Source organism: Accipiter gentilis, chromosome 8 (assembly GCF_929443795.1).
Source record: "Accipiter gentilis chromosome 8, bAccGen1.1, whole genome shotgun sequence".
Lineage (NCBI taxonomy): Eukaryota > Metazoa > Chordata > Aves > Accipitriformes > Accipitridae > Astur > Astur gentilis.
In genome coordinates this window covers 20,328,112-20,355,385 of record NC_064887.1, presented here as the reverse complement: position 1 = coordinate 20,355,385, position 27,274 = coordinate 20,328,112, and the positions used below count along the sequence as shown (strand labels likewise).

Here is a 27,274-nt window from a genome sequence, read left to right as displayed (position 1 = left end):
TTACAGTAACACTGAAGGAAACACAGTGCTGTATTTTTGGGTCACTACTGCACTCAACCACCCAAGTGTTGAAGCTGTACTCTCTTTCAAGAGTGGCTTCAGTGCCAAGGCCAGCCGCGGCCTGCCACTGGCTGCCAGGAATGAACGCTCCCTGGGCTGGATGTGGTGTAATCCCACTGGTATGCCCAGCATGCAAACCTTATGTATGCCCGACGCTTTCCAAAGAGGGACGGGACTCTCGTTGCGGAGCAGACTGGCCGCCCTCCCCGGCGGTAGCCAGCACAGCCCTGCGTTGGTTCATTAGTGCCTTAACGCAGTAGGGGAAGGGAGCGACCCGCACCAAATGCCGGAGGCGCTGGCTCTCGCAGGGATTCGTCCCCAAAGCATGGTGCAGAGGAATGATGAGCTTGAGATCAGCCCGTCGTCCTACCCCACCTCAATCTCACCGCAACGACCTGCGCACTTTTTTTCTCCCCTCTTTTTGCGATCTCCCGGCGCCTTTCAAAGTTCCCTGTGATTTTGTGACCTTTTAAAGAAATTCCAAAAGTAGTCCCAGGCCATCATGCCGCGCAAGGGAGCTGCTCGCTCCTAGCAGCCAGCCCTTCCCGCGGCCGGCCACCCCTCAGGCCGGGCTCTCCGAGCCCTCCTCCCCGGCGGCGGGCGGGAGCCCCCGGTCTCGCACCGTCCGGGAAGGGCCTGAGGGAAGGCACCGCCCCGCAACGGGGAGCCACCGCCAGCCTCCCCGACTTCCCGGCCGCTTTGCCGGCGCTGTCATCCCGGTCCGGCGGGGGCTTCCCACCGCGCACCGGCCGCTCGCTAGCCGGGGGCGAGGAGGCCCTCGTGAGCGGCGGGGCAGGGCAAAACCGGCCCGGGCCGGAGCCGCCGGTCCCTCACCGAGACCCCCCCCCCCTCCCGCTCCCCGCGGGGGCGCCGCATGCGGTAGGAATCCGCGGCGGCGGCGCATTCCGCGGCGGCTCCCGGCGGCGCTTCCCCGCGGCGGCCCTCGGTGGCAGCGGATTCTTTCCCGCTGACGTTCCCCCGCTCCGCTCCGCGGCGGCCCCGGCCCGGACCCCCCTGCCCCCCCCCCCCCCCCGGGCGGCACCCGGCGGTGGGCGGGGCGCGCAGGGGCGGGGCCAGGCTGCCGCGCGCCCCCTCCCCAGGCGAGCCGGGAGGGGCTGCCGCAGCCCCGTGCCCCGATTGGCGCGCGGGCGGCTCCAACGGCCGCGGGGAGGGCGGCGGGGCCGGGCCGTGAGGGAGGGACTAGAACTTTCCGCGGCCGCGGGCGGACTCTCGCCTCAGCCCGGAGCCGCCAGCGCCTGCGACCAGCGCCCCCAGGCAGCGGGGAGACCGCCGACATGACCCACTTCAACAAGGGGCCCTCCTACGGGCTCTCCGCTGAGGTCAAGAACAAGGTACTGGGCGTGCGGCGATCGGCGCGGGGCTCGACCGGGCTTTGTCTGCACCGGGCCGGCGGGGGCGGGACGGGACGCGGCGCCGGGCTTCGCTGCCTCCGGCGGCGGAGGGGAGGGAGGGTCCCCCGCCCGCCCCGCGAGGTGCCGGCCGGGGGAGGACGCTCTCGCCGCCGGCCCCGGGACAGCGCTGTCTCCTGCGGCGCCCCTCGGGAAACTTGCTGCCGGAGCGGGAGCGTTGTCAGCGCCGGGCGGGCCCGCGCCGCGGCGCCGCGATTCGCGCCGCGCCCCGTGCCGCTGGCCCGGGCTGCACCTGCCCGCGCCGACGGCCCTGGCACGGGACGTCCCGCTCGCCCCCGTCCCCGCCTGTCCTCTCGCCGGGGCCGGCGGAGAGGAGCGGGTCGGCGGGGCGCGGAGCGGCGGGCAGCGCCGGCCCCGCCGGGGCAGGACGCAGCCGGCCCGCGCCGAGCGGAGCCAAGCGGAGCAGATGAGACGCGCGGCGCGTCCCGGCCCCCCGCGCGGCGCATTCCAGCCGCATGACATCATTGGCACGGGCGGCGCGCGGCCAATCGGCGTGGGCCCCGCACAGACCGCGCATTGTCTGCCCGGCGCGGCCCCGCCCCGCCCCGCCCGGCGGGGGCACACAAAGGCGCGCGGGGGCGCCCGGCCTCGCGCCTCAGGGGGAAGCGGGCGCTCGGGGGTCCCCGGCCCGGCGCTGGCGGGGCCTTCCCGGAGCGATCCTCCCTGCCGAGAGCGCCTCCGGCAGGGACAGCACCGCGCGGTCGCTGCTGTGACAGGGGCTTGTCGCAGCACCCGGCGCTTTGGTTTAGAACAGCGCAAAAGTCCCCGCCGGCAGCAGCCGAGCCTTTGCTGCCGGAGAGGCGGGGGCCCTCCGTGCCCTGTTTTACTGAGTTGCTCTGACTCGCCGTTGACTTTTTTTTTCTCGTGTTCTGTGGAGCAAAAGGTGCTTAGGTTGGTTAGCGTCCTGTTACGCAGGCTGTTACCTTGCAGCGAACAATTGCCTGGTGAGAGGAAAAACCTTTGCAATAAAAATGACACCGGTGAACAGCTAGGGATGAGATGGTGTTCCGTGTCTTTATTCACAGGCTCAAATTCTAAACGTGGTTTTTAATAACTGGTTATTTCACACACATGTCTGGTTTCAGGCCTCAGCGCGTCCTCAAATCCTGTTTTACTTGTGGCTGACTAGAAGGAGGAGGAGGGAGAAAAGTCGTACACTTTAAGCATTGTAATTTATGCAGAAAGTCTAAGTTAATGTGTTGGAAACTTTACAAAATATACTTCTTTTTTGTTTTTTTTTTTTGTTTTGCTTTGTTTTTTTTCTTTTCCTTTATTGGCTTTCTCAGGATGGTTGTGGGGTTCTGCTGCAAAGTTTGATGATGTCATGTAACCAAATGTCTTCCAGAGCCATTGCTCCCAACGTCTAAACTTAGTGATTTATCTACACCGTTACAATCTAAAAAAAAAAAAAAAACAGACAAGAAAACATATGTTGTATATTCTTGCGTGTCAATTAGGAAGGAAATAAATGCTCTTCTACTTCAAAAATATTGACAGAATCATGTAGGCTTAACAGTGATCCCTTTATGAGGACAAGATGGGAAGAAATTCTTTGTTCTTTCTTTCAGTTTCTTATTGTCATCCGCTTGCTTAGGGCCTCCTGAGAGGAACTGTTCCAAGCCTGTGCATTAACAGAGGGTTTGAAACTGGTGTATTTCACACCTTTATGCAAAGGGCTTTCTACTTTATCTTGCTGAGTGTCTGTTATTTCACTCACTCTGCTTTCTTTAATGCAAATATTACAGAGGGATGAATGTTCTGTGGCAGCTTCAGTTTACTTGTATGCAGGCTTCTGCTGCAGTTCCTGGAAATGTCAATGCAGCAGTGCCATAAAAAAAATTATTCAGATGCGCCAAAGACAAATGAACTCATCTTTAAAAAAACAACAAGCAAACAAAAAAAAACCCAACAAAACTCCAGCAAAAGATATTGAACTTTGAGAATGTTGCTCTTACTGTAAGAGATCAAATTTCAAAGCAATTCTGTTATAGACAGATATATTACATACCTCCTATCTAGTATCTTCCATAGGTCTGTGCAGTATATATGTTTCTGTTTCTCTGTATAATTCTAGAGGATCAGAGAATAATGTCTGTGTAGAGATCAGAAATTCCTTTTTCCAGATCCTTCTGTCTCATAAAGATTTGAAGAACAACATCTAGTTTCCAACTCTTGGTGGATCATTTTTTGCTACTGATCTTAATCAGTCACACTTTCTAAAACAACAACCTTTGTGCAAACCACTGTGTTATGTTTTTGGGTTTTTTTTTTTAATGTGGTGTTGGTGTAATGTTTGTAAGTATCTGTGGTACCTTCCTGCTTGAACGATGGTGAATGTTTAGATACCCTTATTTGAAATTTTCTGTGCTAATCCCCAAGTAGTGTTTTTCTACAGAAAACAGACATGTTGATAGCTATGCTGCCTGAGGGCCCAGCTGTGCTGGATAGAAAAGTCTCTTGGTTTTGTTTTTTATTCTTTATTTTCTCATTTGGCATTGTATTAGCTTTCAGAGAGACCTTTTGTTTGCTATGGTATTTGAATAGATGAATATAACATGTCCTGATGCTTTATAAGAATTTTGTTTAATTGATGTTCAAGATTCTGTCTTCCAGCTTAAAATCTTTTAGTTTGGTGTTTAGGGCTTTATTTCTTCTTCTTTTTTTTTTTTTTTTTTTTTTTTAAATTTGTTGTTGTTGTTGTCCTTTTGAGGCCCCACCCTTCTCTTGTTTTGCTCCTTACCTTAGTTCACACCAATAAGGTGTCTGGTCTCTGTTATGGATCTCTTTTCCTTGTTCCTACAAAGAACGGACGGAATTTGTGTACTGGTTCCCAGATGTAAGGAAACTTGTCTGCATGATAAATGGTAGTCAAACTAGTGTAATCCCTTTGAAACTGATTCCCTGTTTATTTGAGATCACAGAAGATATTTGATCTAAAACAAATATTCAGTGAGGAGCCCTTTAAGCTGATTGAAATGGATAGTTTCTTCTGCAGGCAATAAATAATTTTCTTAAGCAATGGGAGAGTTTCTGCGGTACCTGAGTTAGCATAGCTTGAGATGGTGATGCAATTACATAAAGCTACAAACTAATGTTATGTTTGTCTCTGATTTACAACTGAGGTAAGTAAGAAATTAGCAGAAGCTTTTGCTCCGTTGTCTCACTGCATAAGGTGTGAAGCAAACAGGAATGCTGGGCAGGGGAAGGAGAGGTTGGTTCCAGTTCATTCAGCTGCTTCCTAGTGACTCCACCCTTCCCATGGAAATGGTATTTGTATCGGGCAGGCATTTATCTTCTCCCTCTTCTTATGTTTGATACACTGCCAGTTTCATCTCCATGTGAAAGGAACGATGGGCAGACATATGATCTGTATGGGGAGTTAAACGTTGCATAGCATTTGGCTATTCCATGTCTTGACTGTAGTCTCTGACTTCCCTTCCAAGTCATCCCTCTGTCAGGAAGCTGGTGCTGGTCAGTACCATTTTCCAAACTTTTTAAAGACAGCAGAGTAACTGAGGTGAGTTAGTCTGTCCCTGCAGCTGCCACCCTGAAAGGTCAAGTGCTAGCAATATGGAAAAAGAAGGGAAACAAACTCTTTACACTGGAGGCTGTTAGACAAATGAAGCCTGTAAACAAAATATCTCCTATTTTGCAAGTATGCAGGACGGCAGCAGTACTTCCTGCTTTCCTTCTCAAGGGCAAATACAGATTAATGAAAAAGAATTGAAGTCTGTGGTGAATAATGCTAACCAGTCCTAGGTATGATTATTGTGATCCTCCTGAAACTGCTGAGGAAAAAATTCTTGTACTGTATTTTACCTGCTACAGGCCAAATAAACAGATTTAAGTGCTTGTCCAGAAATTACTTTTTTGTGACTATTTTAAACTGGGAACAACATTCAAATCATTAATGTTCAGGTTTTTTAATTAGTGATTTAATAGCTAGATGATGTTTTGGCTGCCTATATAGTTGGACTGTTAGGCCCTCTCCTTCCTGTTTCTCTCCTCCTTTCAAAACAGTGACAATACCCTTTTCCTTCTTAAAATGTAACTGTTCCTACTATATACTTGTTTTACTCTTTCCATACTTCCTGTAGACTATTTTCTTTTAGCAAACTTTTAGGTTCGCTCACTGAATTTTGAGCCTTATGTAAGAAAGTTTGCTGCTGATAGTGTATTTCTATTAATGTTGTCTGAAACGATGTAATAAAAATGGGGATTATTGGTTAAAGGCAATGAAAACTTACACTTTGAGAACACAGGTGGATATCTCCAGTGATAATAACTGACAGTATAGGATCTCTGCATTCCCATTCTCTTGTATGTAGATGTCTATATAGCTTTTAAAGAAGCAATATCTTTAATTTACAAGTCTTGAATTAAATCCAGGTGTTTAGTTTAAAATAAAATCAGCTTCTGTGACCTTGTCCATGATACAAATCTTCAGTTTGTCGCATGGAGAATAAATTAAAAATCCAGTATTTTGGTGCTGTCAGAAATATTATAATAGAAACGTATACACTGAGATTTTACAAAAGGAATTTCAGAGGAGGTTGTAGAAGGACTTTGCAAGATCAAGCACTGAATTTCAGTTTGCTCCAATTAAGTCATGGTTGCTGATAGTTGATCATAGCTCTTGAAGTCAACATTTATTAGCTAAATATTAGTTTCAATGTGCATAGCACTGAAACTTTTCTCTTTGTGTCCAACTTCTGTATTTTTTTCAAAGAATTGTGAATTTTTTTCTAGCTGGATCCAGGCTTTAGTAACAGATCTGCAGTTCAAATGAACAACTTTATAACTTTGTCTTTTATATTTATTGTCTTCCAGAAATCTCTCAGTGTGTTAATCTTCAAGCATCCTATTTTTTTAGGAGCTGTTCCCAAACCTCTTTTATAACTGTAATACACAGAGATGAATGAAATGCTGAGTGAAAACTTCTGCTATAGGTTTAGTCAAGAAATCTATCAACCAGATGCACAGAATGCATTCAACATAAGAGGACAGTACTTAATGGTACAGTTTTGATAACTGAGTCAATAGTAAAACTGTCCACGAAACATAAATATGACAGTGGAATAATTCCATAGCTAAACTTACAGTCAATCAAGGTTTGGCATAATAACTACATGTATCACTTAAAACACATTAGCAATATAAACAATGAAGACTTGTATTTTGTCAGGCTTGTGATTTCAGTAACTTGGGTTCAACAACACTTCTTAGAAAATGGTCCTGCATCTTCCCCTGACTTCCAGATCATGCAGTGTTCCTTTTCTGGGCAGAAGCCTCTTCAGCTTCTGAGAATGTGTTTGCTACCTCAATTGCTGAAATGTGAGTTTAGCCTTTTGCTGGAAATTCTGCAGAGGATGTTTTTTTTTAAAGAAACCCAGTGAAACACAAGCTTTATTAAACTGCAGTAATCTATTAATTTGTATTCTCCTAGTGTAAGATCTCACGTGCAAAGAGTTCTCATTTTGATTGAGAAGTGGTATTAATGCAGTAGCCCTAATCAATAGCTACATGTTTTGGTTAGATTTTTTTTTTGAAGGAGGAAGGTATTCCAGCAGTGGAGAATCTTCCAGCAGTGTTCCTGCTCTGTCTACCTTGATGTGTCTAATCCATTTTCCTCTTTTACTGTTACTGTCTCAGGACAGGTCTGCTCCCCTGAGCGTGTATCAGGTATAGGTTTCCAATTCTGTGGCTACTTCAATAGAAGTATTAATACTACAGCAGTAAAAAGTAGACATACTAACAAGTACAAACTAATGGCGATGAAACTATCATACCTATGATACGTATCTTTTTATGATAAGCAGAAGCAAGTAATTTGCCACAGAAACACTTCCCTTGCCAGCAACTTGGACGCTGGAAACCCTGCTATCTGCTTAAAGCCTCCTGTGGTTTTCAGCCAGGCGTTGCCCATTCTGCACACTTACTTGCCAAAGCCCACAAACAAGGACACTTGGCTTTGGGAGCCCTTGCACAACCCTGTTAGGTAGACATGCCCTATATCCAGTTTCACTGGTCAGTAGCCCCTGAGTAGATGAGATGAAACAAACCTGTGAAAGTGGCCACCCTAGTAACATCTGGTAGTTATTGCTGTAAACCACTGACACAGGAGTTAATTTCTTTTTCTCAATAGTTTAAATCCCCGGTAAACCTTGACATGTCATTGCCAAGTTGACAGTTGTCTTTTGGAGTCCTTATGTGTCTCCAAACTGTCACTTGGAACAGTGCACAGCCATTCTTGAACTGTGAGACATGTATCACTGCCCCGTGCTAAGCCCTGTGTGAGGGATGTAATTTCCAGTTCTGTCTCTTGGCTTACACTAGTTTTTCTAGGAGGAAGGTGATGAATGGCATGACATAGCTGGGATTAGCTACTGCTGCCTTATGAACATCAAAGCAGAGGTAGAGCACTAGACCAGTCTGCTCCTGTGTGTGTGCATGAGGTCAGCACAGATGGAAACTACCAGTGCTGCTGCCAGCAAAGCATGGTGCCCAAGTAAATTAAGAGTGAGGATGTTTGCTGTAAACTGTTGTTATATTTAACCTTAGGAAGCACACTGTGTCTGCACTTTCAAACTTAGAGCACTTTCTGTGAATTTATAAAACGTATTATAGTGACCTTTTTTCTGGTAGATTAATAAAATTTTATTGGTGATAGAAATAAAACTTGCTGAGGTTAATGTTTAAGGGTGCGGGACAAGGATCAAGTCTTTCAGCCTTTATGTGCAAGCTCACAGTATACCTCCTATGGCCAGAACACCTCTGAAGAAAGCAAAGTTTGACAGTCATGACGATTAAATGGGATTAGTAGTCTCGGAAAATAAAAAGTTAGTTTGCAAACAGTTATGTTTGCTTGTTTAAAATGTACAAATGAATGTGCTTTTTGTGCGGTTTTGGAGTTAGACTTAGTTTAAAATTTACAGAAAAATATCTATTATATTCCTGTTGCTGAGTCAATACCCTTAAAAGATAGATGGATGCATGCATGCATTGTTTTGAGATAATGGCATGTCTCTGATTTTTTTCTCACCTCAGCTTTTTTTGCAAGAACATTAATTTGGAGGCTTTTTCTTGTCCCTGAATAATTTATAGTTTGCCTTGGAGAATAAAAGATAGAAACTTCTTTGGACTCAGAATTGTTAGCTTCTGTAGCTATGTAACACGGTATACACTGTGCATCTGACACATCCTTTTAAGGCAAACTTTGTAGAGATTCCCGTCCCCTATGGAACTGTACAGGAAAGGCCTTTAGTAAAAACAGGCTTGAGGCCAGGACACGTAGGGCAATTTGAAACAGATTTTTTCTAAGTGAGATCATGTGAAAATACTTCTTTTTTTTCTTTAAGAGGGACTCTTTTGCTTAAAAATGCTTTTTGTAACTATCTGATTCTAAACAACTGTTAACTTGTATAGCTATATTCAGCAGCAAATGCTGTCTGTTGGGTAAATATTTTTGGTTTTGCAGTAATGCCTCAGAGTAACTTATGTTGTTTCTATTTAGTGGGATTGAATTACAGCGTCCTTCTCAAAAACAGTTGTTTTGACTTTCTTCAGGTGGGTGGTTCTATGTTTGGGGTTTTTTTTTTCTTGAAAAAAAAATCACAAACCCCTCAACAAAACCTCCTCCCCCCCTTCTCTTCTTCCCACCCCCCCCTCCCCATCCCACCCCCCCCCTTGAAACAGTGCAGAGTTTAGTTGATATTAGGAGGGGAGACATAATTAAACTTCTTGTTGCTTATATAGACCCATCTTTTACCTGAAGCAGATATGATTTAGATGTATTAATTACAAAGACTTGAAGGTGTTAGTCACACTGGACGAGCTGGCAGTAAGAGAAGACCATTATAGCAAGGCATGAAGTGTTGCTGTCACAGCTACGGTCTAGTGCCCTGTTTGGACTCTCACCAAACTGCCTTACCCAGTCCCAGCAGCTGGGCCAAGTGTGCTTTAAGCCTTGGGAGTCTGAACTTGCTCTGGCTACTGATCCTCACTCGCTCCTAGAAGTTGGGCTTTAACCATTCAGTGCCTCTGCTGCTTCTCTTCCAAGTCTTGACCTGGTCTTGTGGGGTCTAAACAGGATTTTTCTTGAGGACTTTATTTATGCAGACATCCTTTTGGTTACAGAGTAATCCTTAAGTGGTATAGCAAAGTGAAACTGTACATGGCTTGTGCATATACCCTGCAGGACTTGAACACCAAGTCTTTTCCTAGATTTGGGCAAAACCTAAATATTTCTGCACTTTCTTGCTATTCTAAAATGCTTTCATGAAGGTGGGATCCGATCTACTGCAAGTCCAAGCTGGCTGAATTATAACTGGATTCTAAACAAATCTTCCTACTCTGCTTTGCATGTTTGGACCATGGCTCTTCCCAGAGTAAACCCGGATGTTACTACTAAAAAAACTTTATTTTGTTTTCCTGCTAAGAAAGCTCTCCTTTTATATGGCTTTCCTGTTGATATTTCCACTGCTACAGCCTCTTGGCAGAGACCATTGTCTTAGTATTCCTGGTTTTGCTTGAATAAGAGTAATTTAATTGAAAAGTATTTTTCTGTTGTCCTTAATTGACTAAATGCTAGAATCCTTCCCAGCAAAAGGTAAGGAATAACAGACTTGTGCATTTGGGAAGGGATTTGGTTCTATTCAAATATTTGTGGTGAAAGCCAGTTCTTACCTGGCTGCTAACATGGGCCCCACCAGAACACATTTCCTTTCTGTGCTGAGCATGGAGAGAGCACAAGTCAGTAGAGCTCAGGCCAGTACACACCAAATGGAAAGATGCACTGGAACAGGACCTGTACTGCAGCTCCTGTTGAGATTCCCACTGCCTGACTAGCTTGAGGGGCCACTGCTTTGGTTAACTTTGTAGCACTACATGGGATCAATTTGAAGTTACGTTATATATTGTATATGAAAGTCAATACAGTGTTAAGTCAATGAAGCATATGTAGTTCAGATACATATCTAGCGTTTTAAGGGTAAATGTTCTTTGCTTATTTTTGCAAGAAGCTGTCCCCTTACCTTGCTGACATTGTATTAACCATGCCCCAATAAAAGTAAAAAGTACAAGTAACTTTCTAAGAAAATAAAGACTATTGCCTTTTACTATGGTCTGTCTTGATAGCATCCTTTATCATTAATAAATGATGGTATGAAAATGTTTGTGATATGGAAAGGTACTTCTGTTTGAATCTAGCAGGTTTTAATAAAAAAAATTAACAAAAAAGCTGTGAGGTTAAACATCAGAGATAAAGAACTGGTCTTTGAATGGATGAAAAAGAATTGGAACAAAACATTAACAAAGTTAGAGTTCAGTCAAGGTACCTGAGCATTTTGTTCTACATAAGAATAATGGAACCTTAAAGAATCGAAGATTGGGACCTCTCTCACATGTCATTTGCAATACAGCATTCCTCACACATACTGCTGCTTGTGCATTTCAAACCTACAGTGAATTCAGGTGTGCAGCTTAATGAGACTACAACTTACCTTGCAGTATCCTAAGTTTTGGATGGAGTGCATATGTACATCCCCTACCCACCCCTAGCAGTGCTAACTGTTCTTTCTGCTTGTGCTTAATTGCTGAAAAATGTTGGTTTAGAAGTTACTGCAGGGTGTTTAATCAGAACCTCTTACTTAGGAGTTTGACTGTCTTTCCTACTTTAACGGTAACACTTTGTTTTGTACTCATTATAAGCTTCAATATAGCAGGCTTATGGCTTGATTTTTATATAATTTAAACTACATTTTCATTAAACAAAGTTGAGCTAAAAGTTCATCTAATCATAATTTTTTTTTCAATATCTGTCCAGCTATCTGCTCTACAGATTTTATGATTTATATAGAACTGCCTATAGGAGCTATGTAAATTTTAAATACTCTGTCTTCCTTTTCTTAGACTTTCTTCAGTAACCTAATTTTCAATGCTAGGCCTTTAAAGATGGATATTATTACAAAATTAAGTAGATGTTTTGTAATGTGTTTGTGGTCATCACTTTTTTAAAAAAAAAATCACATTAATTGTAGATCATATTCTTATAACTCCTTTTATGCTCTTAAAGCACAACTTGCCTGGGTGGTCATATCAGAAATAGTTTTGGATGTTTCCTGGAATATAATCAACATTATGCATCAGCTACTGAACTTTAACCGGTCAGAGATATACCTGGGAGGGGAGGGGCTGAAATGGAGGGCAGGGAGCAGCAGAAGCAGATTATTTTCATTCTTTTTGCTGAATTAATTCTTCAAATTTTTTTGGTGGTGGTAAAGCAAAACAATAATATGAAGCAGCTGATAGGCAAGATTTTCTAAAGCCTAGGGTGTGAAATCTGCATGTCTTATGCTTCTGGTAAGAAAACTGGATATGGGGAAAATTACCTCAACCAGAAAAACATGCTATGTGTGAATTCAGAGATTTTGATCCACTACCTGTATGAAAGATAAATCTAGGCAGACTTTGCTATCTAATAGAAGTTAAGAAACCACATCTTTCACCTAAATTACAAAACCCCACAGATTGAATCATTTTGTGCAAGGACAAAGTGGTGGCAAGAATGAGAGAAATCTGTATTTTCCATATGAATACTTACCACAGGCACCTCAGTTAGCCTGTTCAGCTAATGTGAGTTCACGGAATTAAGTCGGAGCAGGCTGACAGGCGACCAAATAGGATCAGAGCAGTTGGTGGGAAACAATGAGCACTATTAATTGGGAAATGCCCATTACCTTGGGACCTGCCATGTCATCTGGTTCATTTTTCAGTCAAGTCCGTGCCTGGGATCGCAAGTGGCAGTGAGCAGTCAAGTGTCTGAACTTATTGGGTAGGGGCAAAAGAGGCGTGAAAGCAGCAGCATCTTGAGTTTTACCTTTGAAAAATGTGCTGAGAAAATGCAGCATGGTCTGTGCTGGAGAGGCAGAGGGCATGTGCATTTTGAGTAACAAATGCAAAGCTTGCATGGACAGACTTCAGTTTTCTTTAGCTAACTTTTTTGAGAGGTATGAGTTACTAAATAGCTGGTTGCTGCTGTAAAACATAATTCCTCTGGTTTTTGATAAGTGAATAGTGTTTGAAGAGAAGAAAAAAGGCATGGAGAGAGACTCAGACTTAATAATTGGATTTTGTGGTCCTGTTTTATTTGGAAGGTGAGGTTGGAAGACTCGTCAACGCAGTTGGGCCTTGGGGAAGGGCTACAGAGTCACAATACAGTTCACTTGTAATGTGATATATTTTAAAAGCTATTCTATTGGGGAGAAAAGTAAGTAAAGTTCAAAGAATTTATTGGATTGCTATAGTAGCAATAGATTAGAAAACTACCCTCAGAAAGATACAATGATAATTGATGTTACTATTTCTGTTTGCAGGCTCCACCTAGCCTTTGAGACCTACCATTCTACCAGAGTCTCGGGAGACACTTCTTGGGTTACTACTAGAAAAACTAGATTGATTTGGGGGGGTTTTGCTGTTTATGGGCCAGATTGTTCTGTTAAAATCCTCCCCCTCTCCCCCCCCCAAAAAAAACCCAAGAGCAACTAGGTATCACTGAATTCTGTCAGTACAGCAGGTTACCAATAATTTCAGTGCAGTACTCCACAAGTTGTTTCAGAAGACGTTACTGCTAGTAATGTTGGAACCTGCCCAGGTTTGCTGTGCCATATCAGAGCTCCAACCAGTCATACTGGGCACAGGTTTCAAAGCAAGGAGAATCTGTTATCGTCAGGGAATAACAGGCTTTTTTGTGTGGGGTTGGATCAGCGCTGTCTTAGCTGAGAAGAAACTTCATGTCCTTTTTCAGATGGAAGCAGCAATGAGTTCAAATAATAGGTAGTGAATATTACTGAAACAACGTACTGTGAAGAAATTTAAACTGTTCAGCAATGTACAGACTAAAGATACAGTGCAAAGGGACTTGTGTGGTGGCAGGACCAGAAGGTGCTACAGTTGAAAGTGGAAGCTGATGACTAAGGAGAATTGGAGTTACAAGCCAGAAAATTGTGACTATGACAAGAAATTATAAGAATAAGAAATGTGAGAACTGCAAGAACAGATCTGAATGGGTGAGAGTGTTGCAGTAGTGCAGCTGCAGGGAATGAGAGGGAACCAGTATTCAGTCCAAGGGCAGGCGTACATCTGAGTTGTTAGTGCACTCTGAGAGAAGAGATGGTAGTGTTTGCTTCTTGAATAGTTTGCAAGCTTCACAAAATCATGCTGGACAGCCAGGGAGTAGAACACTTAGTTCTTCCAGCCTGCTGATCTGGCAACAAACACCATGCATGACTACAGGCATCTTACTTGTAAGATGACTTGGAAACTTTGAGGAATGGCTTGCTCTTGCTTCACAGGGTTTAAACTGGTGCCTATGGGAAGAGTGCCAGGAATTTTGGATTAATGCTCATCCATTCCTCCTTTAAAGATTGTAGCCTAAATTTTGATTTACAGAGAAAACAGTGATATGTTGGCAAGTTATCAATTATGCTACACATAACAAAAAAATACTGTTGAATATTAAGCAAAATGCATACAGCTGTAACATTTTTGTGGTAAGTAGCATAGTGGGATATAGTGAGATCTTTCAATATTAGTGTTAACACAGTGTGTTCTCTGATTTTCTGTACAACAGTCCATAATGACAGAAAAAAAATACATGTTCAAATACCAGGGCATACTTAATCATGGCTTTCAGTTTTTTAAGTACTTCCGCCTTTGGTTTTCATCTGGATTTTTACATTCCCTTTATGTTTGGGTTTCTTGTGCACAAATATATCTCTTCTGACATTTCCTTTTACATGCAGTCCTGGTCAACATACAGGAAATTAACAGGGAATTTCAATTTGTTATGATGAGAGGTCATTGGGTTGGTAGCTCAAATGGCAAGAAGCTTCACTTAACAATAACCTTGGTATCCTGGTTCTCCCTTCCTCTTCTCACCCACCTTCAGTAAAAATCAAAACCTTGTATTTTCCCATTGTCTTAGGTTCTCTGTCTCAACTTCAAAGGGTACACTATTTATTTATTCTATGACTAAATAACCACTCTGTTGGCAGACAGCTAAAACTGTTCTGCAGAAAAGTACTGATTATGTCCTTGTCACTCTCCCTCATCTCTGAAGCTGAAGATTAGATATGTACACTAATCTATTCAGACAATAGAATTTTAATGAGAAAGTTTTAACTCAGTTATATAATTTAAAAAAAATAAAATCTAGAAAACCTTTCTTTCTGCTTATGAGAAGAACGCTTACTGTTCTGTGCCTTTCTCTTGGTCATTCACATAACCAGTAAGCTCTTAACACTTTTTTGTCCCATTTTGCTGTGAAAATTTTAGACGTGAGATTCAGAACTGTGTTCTGGAACAGCAGGTGTTGAACAGAATGGGGCAGCTCAGGTGCCAGTAGCTGGAATTCTGCAGAATAATTTGGGACTGGCCATGTAGTCTGCCTCATTCTCACTTCTGAGGAGTAAGGGCTTCTCAGAGCTTCTGCCCTGATACCAGGAGATAATTATCCTTTCATTTTTCCCCATACTATCATAAAGCCTTAAAAAGGGGAAGAGAAAGATCTCATTGCAAAATAGTGCCAAGCAAATGATAAAGAAGTATCAGCATTGGTCGCTTTAGCCTCTGCAAGACAAATTGCTCCTGAGGGTGGTACTTATTTCAGTGCAAAGGATGTTTGTAGGCACCACTGAAACCATAAAAATTCAGTTTCACTCAGATAGATAGTTCCAAATTAATAAAAATTTAAAAGTTTATATAGGAACAAATTGCTGCTTAAAATTTAAACTGTACAACTTTAGGTCTTAAAAGCTGGACTTTTCCCTTAGTTATCTTTATTTGCTTTCAGTAGTTTATGACCTAAATGTGTAAAGATAAAATTAACATTAAAACCGCTGGCTAGATGTGGATTAAATTCAGTATGAGATAAATATGCTGCCATACTCATTAGAGGATGCAGCAAGCTTTCTCTACTCAATCTTTTTTTTACTCAAAAATCAGAAATTTTGTGTCACTTTAAGCAAGGATATGGGCCACACAAAATTTCCTCCCGTGAAGAATATTAACAAACAACTAAAACTTAGGGCTTTATTTATTTTTCTGTTCACCATGGTGAAAAAGTATGTGTGTAACCTCTTCATATACTATCTTGAAGCAAATTCCCGGCTATTTCTCTTGCAGTGCATGGCCCTGTACTTTATTTACCTTGGAAACACTGACATACCACCTATGTTGCACTTTTATATGTGTATAAATCTTAGGTTTTGATGATGAAAATGGTTCCTATGACAGAGTTGTTCACTCATTTTAACAAACACATGCTTTTATTCTTAAAACTTTTGACCAGAAAGCAGTTTCTTCAAATGCTTACTAGTACTTTAAATTTAGTGGGCTGCATGTTAAACATTTGACCCTTTCTGTGGGGGCATAAAGCCTGACGCTTTAGTCAAAGTTTCATCAGAACTAAGGAGTGTGAGCTATTATGACACGATGGGTAACTTTGAAAGTTTTATCTTTTATACCTGCTTTTTAACTTACTAAGTTTTCTGTTTGTTAGTCCCAGTGACTTGTAAAAAGATACGCAGGGTGCTTAAACTCTTCTTGAGTACTGTTACTGTATTTTTCCAGAGTAGCAGCAATATAGACAGCTGAACTCTTAAACTAGAGACTTGGAATATATGTAGCCCTTGGTGTACAGTGTGTACTGTGTAATTTGGAAAAGATTAGTATAAAAGGACATATGATATCATTTATGGTGTGAAATACTGGTTAACTTCATCACTCAAACTTAACATGCTACAGGCACATTGAGTAACTTCAAGGGACACAGACAGATCATTAAAGTTGGCCAGCACAACTTCATTTGTTTCCAGGAATCCATACACTTGATAAAAAGAGTGATGATTGCTGTTCTTGTACTACAGATGGAGGGAGGGTTTTTACACTGTAAGAGGTCCCAAACAGGAAAGTCCTACCTGAACAGAACAAGATGCAAGTGTGAAGTTGCCAGAGGAATCAAGTTTAACCCAAGGATTTTAGCCTGAGGCATACATTGGCATACATGTATGTATATCAGCTTGTAATAGGCAAGTAACACCTACTCTTTTCCTCCCACAACCTTAGATCACCTATAATTTTGACCACTTGTATAAACTTTAGTTTCCTTTCAGAGATACTTCTAACTATTAAATCTGTATCTCTTGTACATCAACAAAAATAGTAGCATTTAAAACTTTATACATATTTCAAGATTTGTCAGAACAAAGTAAAGAAAGAAACAGTTGGCTTCCTGCTATCTGTTTTTAAACTATTATAAGATCTTTATATTTATTGCTACAAGGAATCTTTTCTACAGTGTTCTGAAACTGTAGCTTTTTTTCCATGGCACTGATGATGTATACTTTGAATGAGGCTGCTTAGCTACTCCTTTCATCTTCAGTAGACGGTATTTTCTTTTGCTGTAGACTTGTAAGATTTAAATATCATCCATGAAAATTCAGTACTTAAAAAGGATCAAATATTGGCATGTTGATTAGTAGTAATGGAAAAAGTCATAAAATTGTTTTCATTTATATCAAAGCTTCCAGCTTCCCCTCATAGATAGCAATCAAAGAAAAACTGGAACAACTCCGATAGACATGTGGAAAATATGAATTTTTCACTTAGTGTTACATAACTTCTGGTTGTGCCATCAGGAGTAAAAGAGCTAAGAATTCAGAGTAAGTATAATGCCTTGCTTCTGGTAGTGCCTGACCTGTCACTCTCCTTGTGTAACCCCTTCTTGTCACATGTTTAAAACCAGATTCTAAAGTTTCCATGTCTCTAGCTTTTCAGGTAGATTGAGTATAATTTTCAAAGAAATTATCACCACTTCTCACTTTTTGTAACCTAGTTTGCCACTAGTTCAAAAAAATCAGAACAAAAACTTTACCATATTTAAGTCAAACCATACAGTAGTGAAGGCAATTCCAAAACCTAGCAGATTTAATAGTAATGTTTTTAGTGGCAATAAGACAAGTTTCCTCATGTGTATAAGCATTTTTTAATATCCTATCTCTAGATAAGAGATGTAGTGATACCCCAAGACAATTTAAAACCCCTTGAAAAACTTGAGATTTGAACACATGGTAAAGTACTCCAACACAAAGTAAATATTTTCAGAAGTCATAAAATTCCATCTGATTACCTCTAAGTTCCCCAAGCAATGGGGGCAGCAATTTGATATTCAACTCAGTTGTAATCTCACATATGGAATGCACATAGTATTAAATGAGGAAAATTTTTGCCATTTTTTTCCTTTATATGCTTGCCAAGAAAGATTAAAATAGCCACACTGACAGAAGACTTTAGGGTTCTCACTCTTACTGGCTTACATATTTACTTTTTTTTTTTTTTTTTTTTAAATATTGGGAGGGAGGAGATAGAGTGATCTTTAAAATCTGTCTCTTGGTGGCATAATCATGGACTTAATTTCCTCTTTTTTAAAAAAAAAAAGTGATTACCAGCACTTAAAAATAAATTAAGTTGTAGAAAGACAATTCCAGTTGTATTCCACACAAATTCAACTGCAGGATGGCTAAAATATGACTTATCATTGTCTTTAAGCTACACTGAAAACAAAACAGCCTGAATTTTCAGAAAGCATAATGTTCATTACATTTCTAACTAACTAAAAACTCGTGGAAGAGATTAGTTTAAACCCCTCTCTGTACCCACATGCACGTTAGAATGGTGATTTTAATGTAGTATGAACTGTCAACATAAAAATGACCAGCCCAAATTGTCTGCTGTCTTCTAACTGGAGTATCAGAACATAACCAAGTTCTGGCCTTCCTACAAATCCTGTTTCTTCTTTTAAACAGTTGTACAGAAACATATTATCTGCTGTATGTCTTGTCTGTACATGTAATTTAAGATTTTGTGGGCAAGATCACTTTTGTAAGATCTCTATAGATTCTCTAATGTGCAAGAAGAGTATGATGCTATGTTTCAGTCTTTTGAGGATGTTTTGGGATCTTTCTCCATTGCACAGATACTTATTTTCACACAAAATAACAACTTAGTTATGTCCAAGACTGCTGCTCCTCCGTAAGTTTGAACAAGCTAGTTGTGTTCTGCCAAATGCTACTGGGGACGCAAATTAAGGCTGCAATCACATAAGGCTTGTTTCCATAGGAAATAAAAATAGCCATGAAAAGTAGTTTGTAAGACAATCACCAGGTTAGGAAGGAGAAAGATGATAACCAACTTCCTTATACACCATTTTCAAGACATTAACCTTTCTGGTAGCCCCTCAGAAAAGGGGCTACCCACCCTTTACTATTATTACCATCACTATAAACGAAGAATGTAGTTGTACTGCTTCTGGTGCTAAACTTAAGGAAGGTACAAGAGGACTATCTGTCAGCCAAGAGACAAAAATGCAGCAGCTTCTTCTATGAAGCTGTGAACTTCAACTAGCTTTTCTAGTCTGCTGCTCATCTTAGCTATCTAGTATCCAAAAGGTGTGATTAAAAAAAAAGTAGTCATGAGATTTTCCTCATGCTAGGCAGTATTACCTGAGCTTTCTTCCTTTTTTCTTCAATGAGAAAAGGGGTACCTTGATTATTTTAGACCAGCTTTGGTCTAAGCACTGAGGTACTTGTCATCTTGTGCAGAATATTGCACAGAATTTTACACTACTCAAGATCTGAATAAGGGAATGGCATAGTCCGTTATCCTGATCTGTAACCAAGGCACCACAGCACCACTGTTACAGATAGTCTAAGGAAAATAAGTATTACTCAGACAAGTTTTTGAAGTAAAGCCAGAGATACAGGAATTTTCCATTCCCTTTAGAAGAAAAATAGAGAACAGAATAGTGTAATTTTTAGTTTGGTCAGTTTGGAGTTGGGGATTACTAACACTAGCTAAAATGTAGCAATTGCCTCTATCCAAGTAATTTGGATAGGTTGGAATTATAATGTCCTGCAGTATAAATAGGTACTGATATCTAACCTTTCTGTGCTGAAGTCAAAGACTATATGTAAAAAGTCTGAAATTTACATTTTCATCTGAATGTAAATGGCTTTACATGAGTTTCTTGTCAGGAATTCATAAGCAACTGTTGGTAGCTGAGCTGATTTTCCATTAGTTAGAAACACTGCAAGTATATTCTGTGCTTGCCTGTTAGACTTCTCATGGTAGCTCCCTCATTCCCCATCTCACTCACTGATCCATGTGGGACAACTTCTAATGAAGGTCGAAAAGTGTTGCCAACCTCTGCACTAGCGGAGGTTATTTATGCCATAAAAATCTTGTACTCGGGTAACTTGTTTTGTTTGCAGAAAAAGTAGCAATGCTTTCAATGATATAATCCATTTTCTCTAACTCGCCAATATTGAAAAGTATTGCAAAAGTAACAGGTTTAGGCTGAAGGCAGCTTGAGCTGCTTCTCAGTGTCTTCAGGGGAGGGGAAGGGAACAAAGGACAGAGAGTGGAGCAAGGACCCTGTTAGCAGCTAGCATTTTTGAAGTTTACCAGTTTTAAGCATTCCATTCACATGGACTGGTTTCTAGTGACTAAAGTATAAACTGACGCACTGAGTAGCGAAGTCTGAACATCTGGAAAAGGAACTGACGCACTGAGTAGCGAAGTCTGAACATCTGGAAAAGGAGTTTTTAAGTCACCTTGCTAACAACTCTGGGCCTCTGATGCCTTTGACTTCAAAGACCATTGCAGGTTTTCTCTCTTTGCAATTAAGACATGAGATCACGGTTTATTCCATCAGAGTCTTCCAGCAAGGCCAAAGAAAAGAGAAGTAGCAGACATACTAAAACTTAAGTTTAAAAAAGCCACACACACAACCATCAGAATCCACCGCAAGATAACTAAATGTAGCAACAAGAGGAAAACTTACTAGGTCATCTCCATTAATCATAACCTAGCTAAAAAAGCAAACCCACCATAATCTTTGGCTGAAGAACTTAAAATCTGTTACATAATAAAGTTCCTGTGTAAAAATTTACATTTGAGCAGTAGTACTGACAGCATGGCAATTGAGAGTTCTTGTGTTCATAACACACTATTTCACTTTTTTAATTCCTGCTGAAGTACAACTTGGGTAGAATATTTTTTCAAAAAGGTCATCATTCCTCTGCAGCTGTTGAAAGAATATTCACAAGCTCCAGCAATTCTTACAGTAGGAAGAACTGTTAAGTGCTTCAAAGCACTATTTGCAGATAAACATTTAGTAAAGCCATAAACATTATAGTAAAAGAGATAAGATATTTAAAATACAGTTTAAAATCCAGCAATAAAATTACTGGATAAATGCTATAGCTTACTCTTTGAAATGGTTTGGAGGGGTGGGGGGGGAAGAGTTGCAGTTTTCTCTCATAAAGTAACTTTATAACTGCTTGTGTTACAGATTGCCCTGAAATATGACCCCCAGATAGAAGAAGATCTGCGTAACTGGATAGAAGAGGTTACAGGGCTGAGCATTGGAACAAACTTTCAACTGGGATTAAAAGATGGCATAATCTTATGCGAGTAAGCGTTTATTAAGTAACCTTATTTTTAACAGTTTTCCACTTCTGAGGAACTAAGGAGGGACTTTCTGAAGACTCCCCTTCAAACACATCAACGATAATCGTCAATGATAGCTGACAGTAGGGTGGGAGAGAGCTTCTTTGAAACGATGGAAAAGAATGAAAACTTAAATCTCCTTTATTTTTCAGAAAAGATTTCTAAGTATTTCTAAATTTAATGGTGAAGCTCTTTTCTGTAATAATCAAATGACACACAATAATTCTTACGGTCTGTTAGACTTGTTAGACCTGAGATCTGAGCTAGGCACTCTGTATAAACAAAAAAATTAACCATTTTGATGAAACTAATGCAACTAATAAAGCATGAGTGAAAATATTATATAATGCCTGCACAGATGGTATAAGGATGAGATTTATTGTTTAAGCATTTCCCTTTTTTTCACCTCCCCAGGCTTATAAATAAGCTGCAGCCAGGATCAGTGAAGAAAATTAATCAATCAAAACTAAATTGGCACCAGGTAAAACAAAAAAAACCCCAAAACTACACCTCTAACCCCTCCAACCCTCAAACAGTTCTTTCATTCTGTATTAACAAATTTGCTGTGAAAATAATACACCTTAAATCTTAATAACACCAAGTTCTGTATATGATACATACACAACAGTTGAGGATACTGCATACATGAACAGCATTTAACAGAAAGCAACTATAGCTGAGATGGCTTATAAATGGCAGTTGAGTATACATATTTAATACTAGTGCTTTAGCTGTTAGGTGAAATTTCAGATGGAAGAACAACATATAGCCCTATAGCAAGGCCTTTTTTCCAAGTTAAAATAAAGCTGTTAACTTTTTTATTAAATCACAACTGGAGTTTACCATGCAGGCAGTGCTGCAAAGGCGTTAGGTCAACAGCTTGCATGTACCTGGACATCACTGTATGAAGTGTCCTCCTGAGAAAGCAGCTGGAAAGGATGGGGAGGGAAAGGACCCGAAGAGTCTCAGAAGAAATGGTTGTGTAACAGAACTCAGAAAACAATATGGTGCAAACTACAGTATGTATTTTATTTCAGTATATCCAGATTTGATTTCTTATGAGTGCTCTATCTAGCACTCCCCACCACCACCACCCCCAAGGGACTATCAAAGGCAACATGCATTTAGAACAAGCCTTGGAAGGGCTGCTGGTCAGAGTTGACTGCCTTTACTGTTGCTGGGTCTACCTTAATACTGCTATGTCAGCCTCTTGGGCTTATTGGCATTGAACACTTCTAAATATGGTGGAGGATTTTTATGTTTTTAAAAAGTTTTAATACCTCTTAAGACTTCAGAAGGAAAGATGAGATTCAGTCTTTACTCCTTATAATCCATATTGCTTTCCAATTTCTACAGTGCACAGTGCAAGAAAGTGCTAATAACCCCCAAAAGCTTAGTTGAATTTGTTCCAGGAAGTGAGCAAGATAATACCTTCAACCTAAGTTAAATGTTCTTACTATCCACATAGTCATGACTTTATATTACTCAAAATTATCAATTGCTGAAGTCAGATAGCATGGACACTATGTCAAATTTTCCAATTTGAAGCAGGTTTTAGATTAGGATTTCTCTTGGAATAGACACAGTTGAGACAGTTTTGTCATCAAAGCCCCCTCTAACAAAGTATGTGATACTCACTGACGGAGAGATGCCAGGCTAAATAAACGCTTAGATTGATTTCTGAAGTCAATATTAAAATTAATGAAAAATAATCTCATACTTCCCACCAGTCACTCTTAACCATGCCAACTGTTTTGTTCAGTTTGCACAAAGCAAAGAACTTGTGCAAAACAAGCAAAACAAACCAATCAACACCAGAAAGCTTTAAAATTACTTAGTTTCTGAATTGAAACACTGAGCAGAAAACACTTCTTTGTTTCTGTTTAGCTGGAGAACATTGGGAATTTTATCAAAGCCATCCAAGTCTACGGCATGAAGCCACATGATATTTTTGAAGCAAATGATCTTTTTGAAAATGGAAATATGACTCAAGTACAGACTACTCTAGTGGCGCTAGCAGGTCTGGTAAGTATTTGTACCCCTGGAATTGGCACAAATCCACATGCCAGTCCAGACACACCCTTACCAATGATATAAATACAGAAAACAGCATACAGCCTGTCAGGAGAGGAGATAGATACTGCTGTGAGCCGGAGATACTGCAGAGATTGCACTTCAGAGGGCTGTGTTCTACCGCATGCCTCCAGTGGAGGCTTGGAGTTCAGTTAGGATTCTTGACTGCAGATAGCCTTGCTCTGGTGCTGCGTGTGCATACACAGAACTGGGGAGGCTCACAGGAGGACACTAATCCCTGCAGAATATCCTTCTGACAAGATACTTGTGTAGCTTTGGAGTGCTGCCTTCAAATGGCATGCAGAACTGTTACCTTCTCTCACCCCGACACAGAGAGTGTCTCATAAAAGATAAAACTGCTTGTGGCATCCCTTGAGAGTTCAGGGTCAGGGCCATAAAGCCAGTGTTCTAGTAGCAGAAAATATACTTTAAACACTGAATATTCTATTTTCCCTCTCCCTAAATAGGCAAAAACTAAAGGTTTTCATACTACAATTGATATTGGTGTCAAATATGCAGAGAAACAAGCACGAAGTTTTGATGCAGGAAAACTAAAAGCTGGTCAAAGTGTAATTGGCCTGCAGGTAAGAAAGAAATTCAAGTTCACAACTAATCTGTTATATTTGAAAACACCTTTCTTGTTTTGATTAACTGATACATGATTTATGCAAAAACAGCTGCAGAATTACAATATATTCTTATCATGGAAAGAGGTATGAGGTTTTAATTCTTGTCAGCAGTTGATTGGCTTTATAAGTTCAAGTGACTGCCTAGAAGGTTATTCTGTTTGTTTTAAATCTGCAATAAGAGTAATAAGGAGGAAAGGAACTGCTAATATTAGGAGTGTCCTCTAAAGTGGTTTTAAAAGTAGGAGTCTTTGGACAGCTAAAGCTCCTTATAGAAACTTTTTTTTTTCCTCTCCGCTTTCCTTAAGTCATAAAAACCAAAATAACTGGCATAAAATCTTAAAATGCCTGTGGTAGAGAAGTTGTGGAAGTGTAATTGAATCATTACTGGCCATGGTAAAATTTAATTATTGTATTCTGATGCTTCCATCCATTCTAATTGCAATGCAGTTGGGCAAATGCCAATCAGTGAAATGCCTTAGGATGACAGTTGCCTTTATTTTTCATTTTGAAGCTCAGTATGGAGAAAGGGTAATTTATTACAGGTAGTGGTCAAGCTACATGCAGAAAGCATGCACTGTAATTACTTTTTCTGTCAGCCATCACAGTTACAAACCATATTTGTTTCCTTAGACTATGCTTGCTGTACAAATAAAAACCACTTTTTCTGTCCACCTCTTCCTTTCTCCAATAAAGATGGGTACCAACAAGTGTGCCAGTCAGGCAGGCATGACTGCTTATGGAACTAGAAGACACCTCTATGATCCAAAAATGCAAACTGATAAGCCATTTGACCAGACGACAATTAGCCTACAGATGGGCACTAACAAAGGAGCCAGTCAGGTAAGCAGGACTGCACATGACACTTGTAGAGCAGATACAACTCTCAACCTGGGAGAGCCTGGTGGGATAGGAGAACCTGTGAGTTGCATGCAGCAGCAGAGTCTTAACTGGCAGCAGTGAGAGGGTACAGTTCAGCTGTGCTTTTAGGCAGTAATTGAAGAGCTTGAATTTCTTAACACTAACCAGTGTGTTCTGTGCCGAATATGTTAAGGCATAGAAATGACCAGGTGCTTCTAGAATTTCCAGCTGGCTGTGTTATACCAGAAGAAAACAGTAACTTCACTCCAAGTACAAACTAGACAGAGGCAAAAAAGAAATGGCTTCCTGGGCACTACCTCAGTCTGAACACTTAGTATATTCTTTCCAAAGAGGAAAATAAACTGGACCTTTCTGTAAGGACTTTCTTCTGTGACTTACCTATTGGTGAACACATACTGCTGTGCTATGTTCTGTTACACTTTAATCCTACTTTCTAGCACTTCCAGTAAGGTGTACTAGATGTAATCAAAAACCTAGTAATTCCAGCTCTTGACCTTCTTACTGAACCTCTACAATCCTGTTTTATTAGGCTGGTATGTTGGCACCAGGTACCAGGAGAGACATCTACGATCAGAAGCACATATTACAACCTGTGGATAACTCAACTATTTCATTACAAATGGGTACCAACAAAGTAGCTTCACAGAAGGGAATGAGTGTGTATGGGCTTGGACGACAAGTGTATGACCCCAAATACTGTGCTGCACCAACAGAACCTGTCATTCATAACGGCAGCCAAGGAACAGGAACTAATGGGTCAGAAATCAGCGATAGCGATTATCAGGCAGAATACCCAGATGACTATCACGGAGAGTACCAAGATGACTATCAAAGAGATTACCATGGTCAGTACAGTGACCAGGGCATTGATTATTAGCTTTGCATCAGAAGTTCAGTATTAGGCCATTATTTTATTCAGTAAGAACGAAACTAGCCTTGTGGAATTGTTACCTGTCTTTCCTACACACTATGCTTAATGTACCTGAAGAAATATTGCCTTACATACATTCCTTTTTCCTTTCTCTGCCCTTTCCCTGTCTAGTTGCCTTTAGTGCTGTAACAGTTGTAGTCTACAGCATAAACAATAACTGCATATGAAGTAAAAGGAATACTGTGAAAGGGGGAGTGCTCTTGTACAGCCAGGTCGTCTAATAAGGAGCTATGCATTTTCACAATCTCTACCTAAGTAGGTATTTACATACCACCTTAAGCCTTCATTTTACATATTTACAGCTTTTCTGTTTTCCAGATGAGATAAAAGAATTTCACACTTAAAGTTAAATGTGGTCTTTGCCAACTAAATCTAAGACATCATGTTAGTGATTTAAATATCATTACTATGTTTCTAAGGTATTGTTTGCTAATGGTAAGTCCTGCATTAGACATAAGTGTGCATTTGTGATTGTGTATTCATTCCATTATCAACACTGACCAAACTTTGAAATAGTTGTCTTACTAAAAAGGGAGCTTGTATAAAGTCTTGAGCCAACAGAAGTCCCATGATTGATGGTGCATTTACCTTTTATTGTGCCATAATATATCCATGTAGAAATGCTTTTTCTTCCTTGAACTGTATTTATTGCCACACTTCTCAAACTGATCCCAGTGTATTTTTATAAATAAATATTTTTTCTTAAAGGTATGTAGAAGATCCTGTCTCATTTGTTATGCTACTATTCTTAAGGATTAGATGCCGCAGAAGTTATTCCCAAATCAGCATCACCTTTACCTGTGTTAAGGGTAATGTAGAACTGCTATGTGTTGCAGTTCAGGTTCTTTCTTTTCTATGGGATTTAAGCCAACAACCTTGTAAAAATCTCCTGGGAGTGAGTGACAGTGACTTAACAGGAAAGGAATGTAGCTCATTTATACCAGAGCTCGCTTCCCTTCTACATGACTGTAAGGTTATGACCAGAGATCCTTAGCTGTTCACTAAATCCCTGCCCTTTTTCTCAAGGCAAATGAGGAACTGCACGTATTTAACACTGCCTCTGCTTCAGCCTATAGTCTTCATACCATCACTTTGAGAACTTAAAACACCCTTGCTTTAAAGTATGTAAAGAGATACACCAGTGCCTGCTGGTCTGCAATCCGAGTTCTTCAGTTACTGATAGCAGAGCTTTGTTCCTAAATGGAAAATGCTTTCTTTCTCACCATGGAGTGGAGACAGGCTGTACTAATTTACCTGGGCTGTTTTTAACAGGAAAAAAAAAAAGAACATGCTCTCAATGGGGGCCATTGTTACTGATCCTAACTTTTAAAAAATATCTTTAGTGGTTTTACAAGTATTTACTGCAGATTATGCTTATTTACAGTAACATATAAAATTTTTTATAGTTGCAAGTTCTGGACTTGTAAAGGATTCTTCCCTTAAGATTAGAAATTGTTTGTGCTTTGTTCCATTAGTTTGTTATCTTTGGGTGTGATGTGGTGACCTGACTTTTGACTGACCTATTTGTTGAACAAGTCTTAAGCTTATTTATTTCACAGAATTTAAATTTGAAAGGACCTCTGGAGGTCACTGGTCCAAGCCCTGCATCTAAGGCAAGAGAATTATTATGAAAATGTCTGTTAAGACCTGCTCTTCCTGAACTATACTATTTCTCCCCTTCAAAATAATAGTATTTAACAATTTAG

At 40.7% G+C, this 27,274-nt stretch overlaps 1 protein-coding gene across 1 annotated transcript; it reads left to right on the top strand.

The window, feature by feature from the left end:
* The first annotated feature begins 1,208 nt into the window (after window positions 1–1,208).
* Window positions 1,209–26,269, top strand: CNN3 (calponin 3). The gene is made up of 7 exons (XM_049807328.1): window positions 1,209–1,412; window positions 20,899–21,020; window positions 21,471–21,537; window positions 22,944–23,081; window positions 23,597–23,713; window positions 24,452–24,598; window positions 25,167–26,269. The coding sequence occupies exons 1-7, from the start codon at window positions 1,356–1,358 to the stop codon at window positions 25,512–25,514; spliced, it is 996 nt and encodes a 331-aa protein (XP_049663285.1). The 5' UTR covers window positions 1,209–1,355; the 3' UTR covers window positions 25,515–26,269.
* The last annotated feature ends 1,005 nt before the right edge of the window (window positions 26,270–27,274 follow it).

Coding starts and splice junctions, on each gene's coding strand:
- CNN3 (XM_049807328.1), top strand. CDS start 1,356: ATGACCCACTTCAACAAGGGGCCCTCCTACGGGCTCTCCGCTGAGGTC. Junction 21,021..21,470: donor GATGGCATAATCTTATGCGA/GTAAGCGTTTAT, acceptor TCACCTCCCCAG/GCTTATAAATAAGCTGCAGC. Junction 24,599..25,166: donor CTAACAAAGGAGCCAGTCAG/GTAAGCAGGACT, acceptor CTGTTTTATTAG/GCTGGTATGTTGGCACCAGG.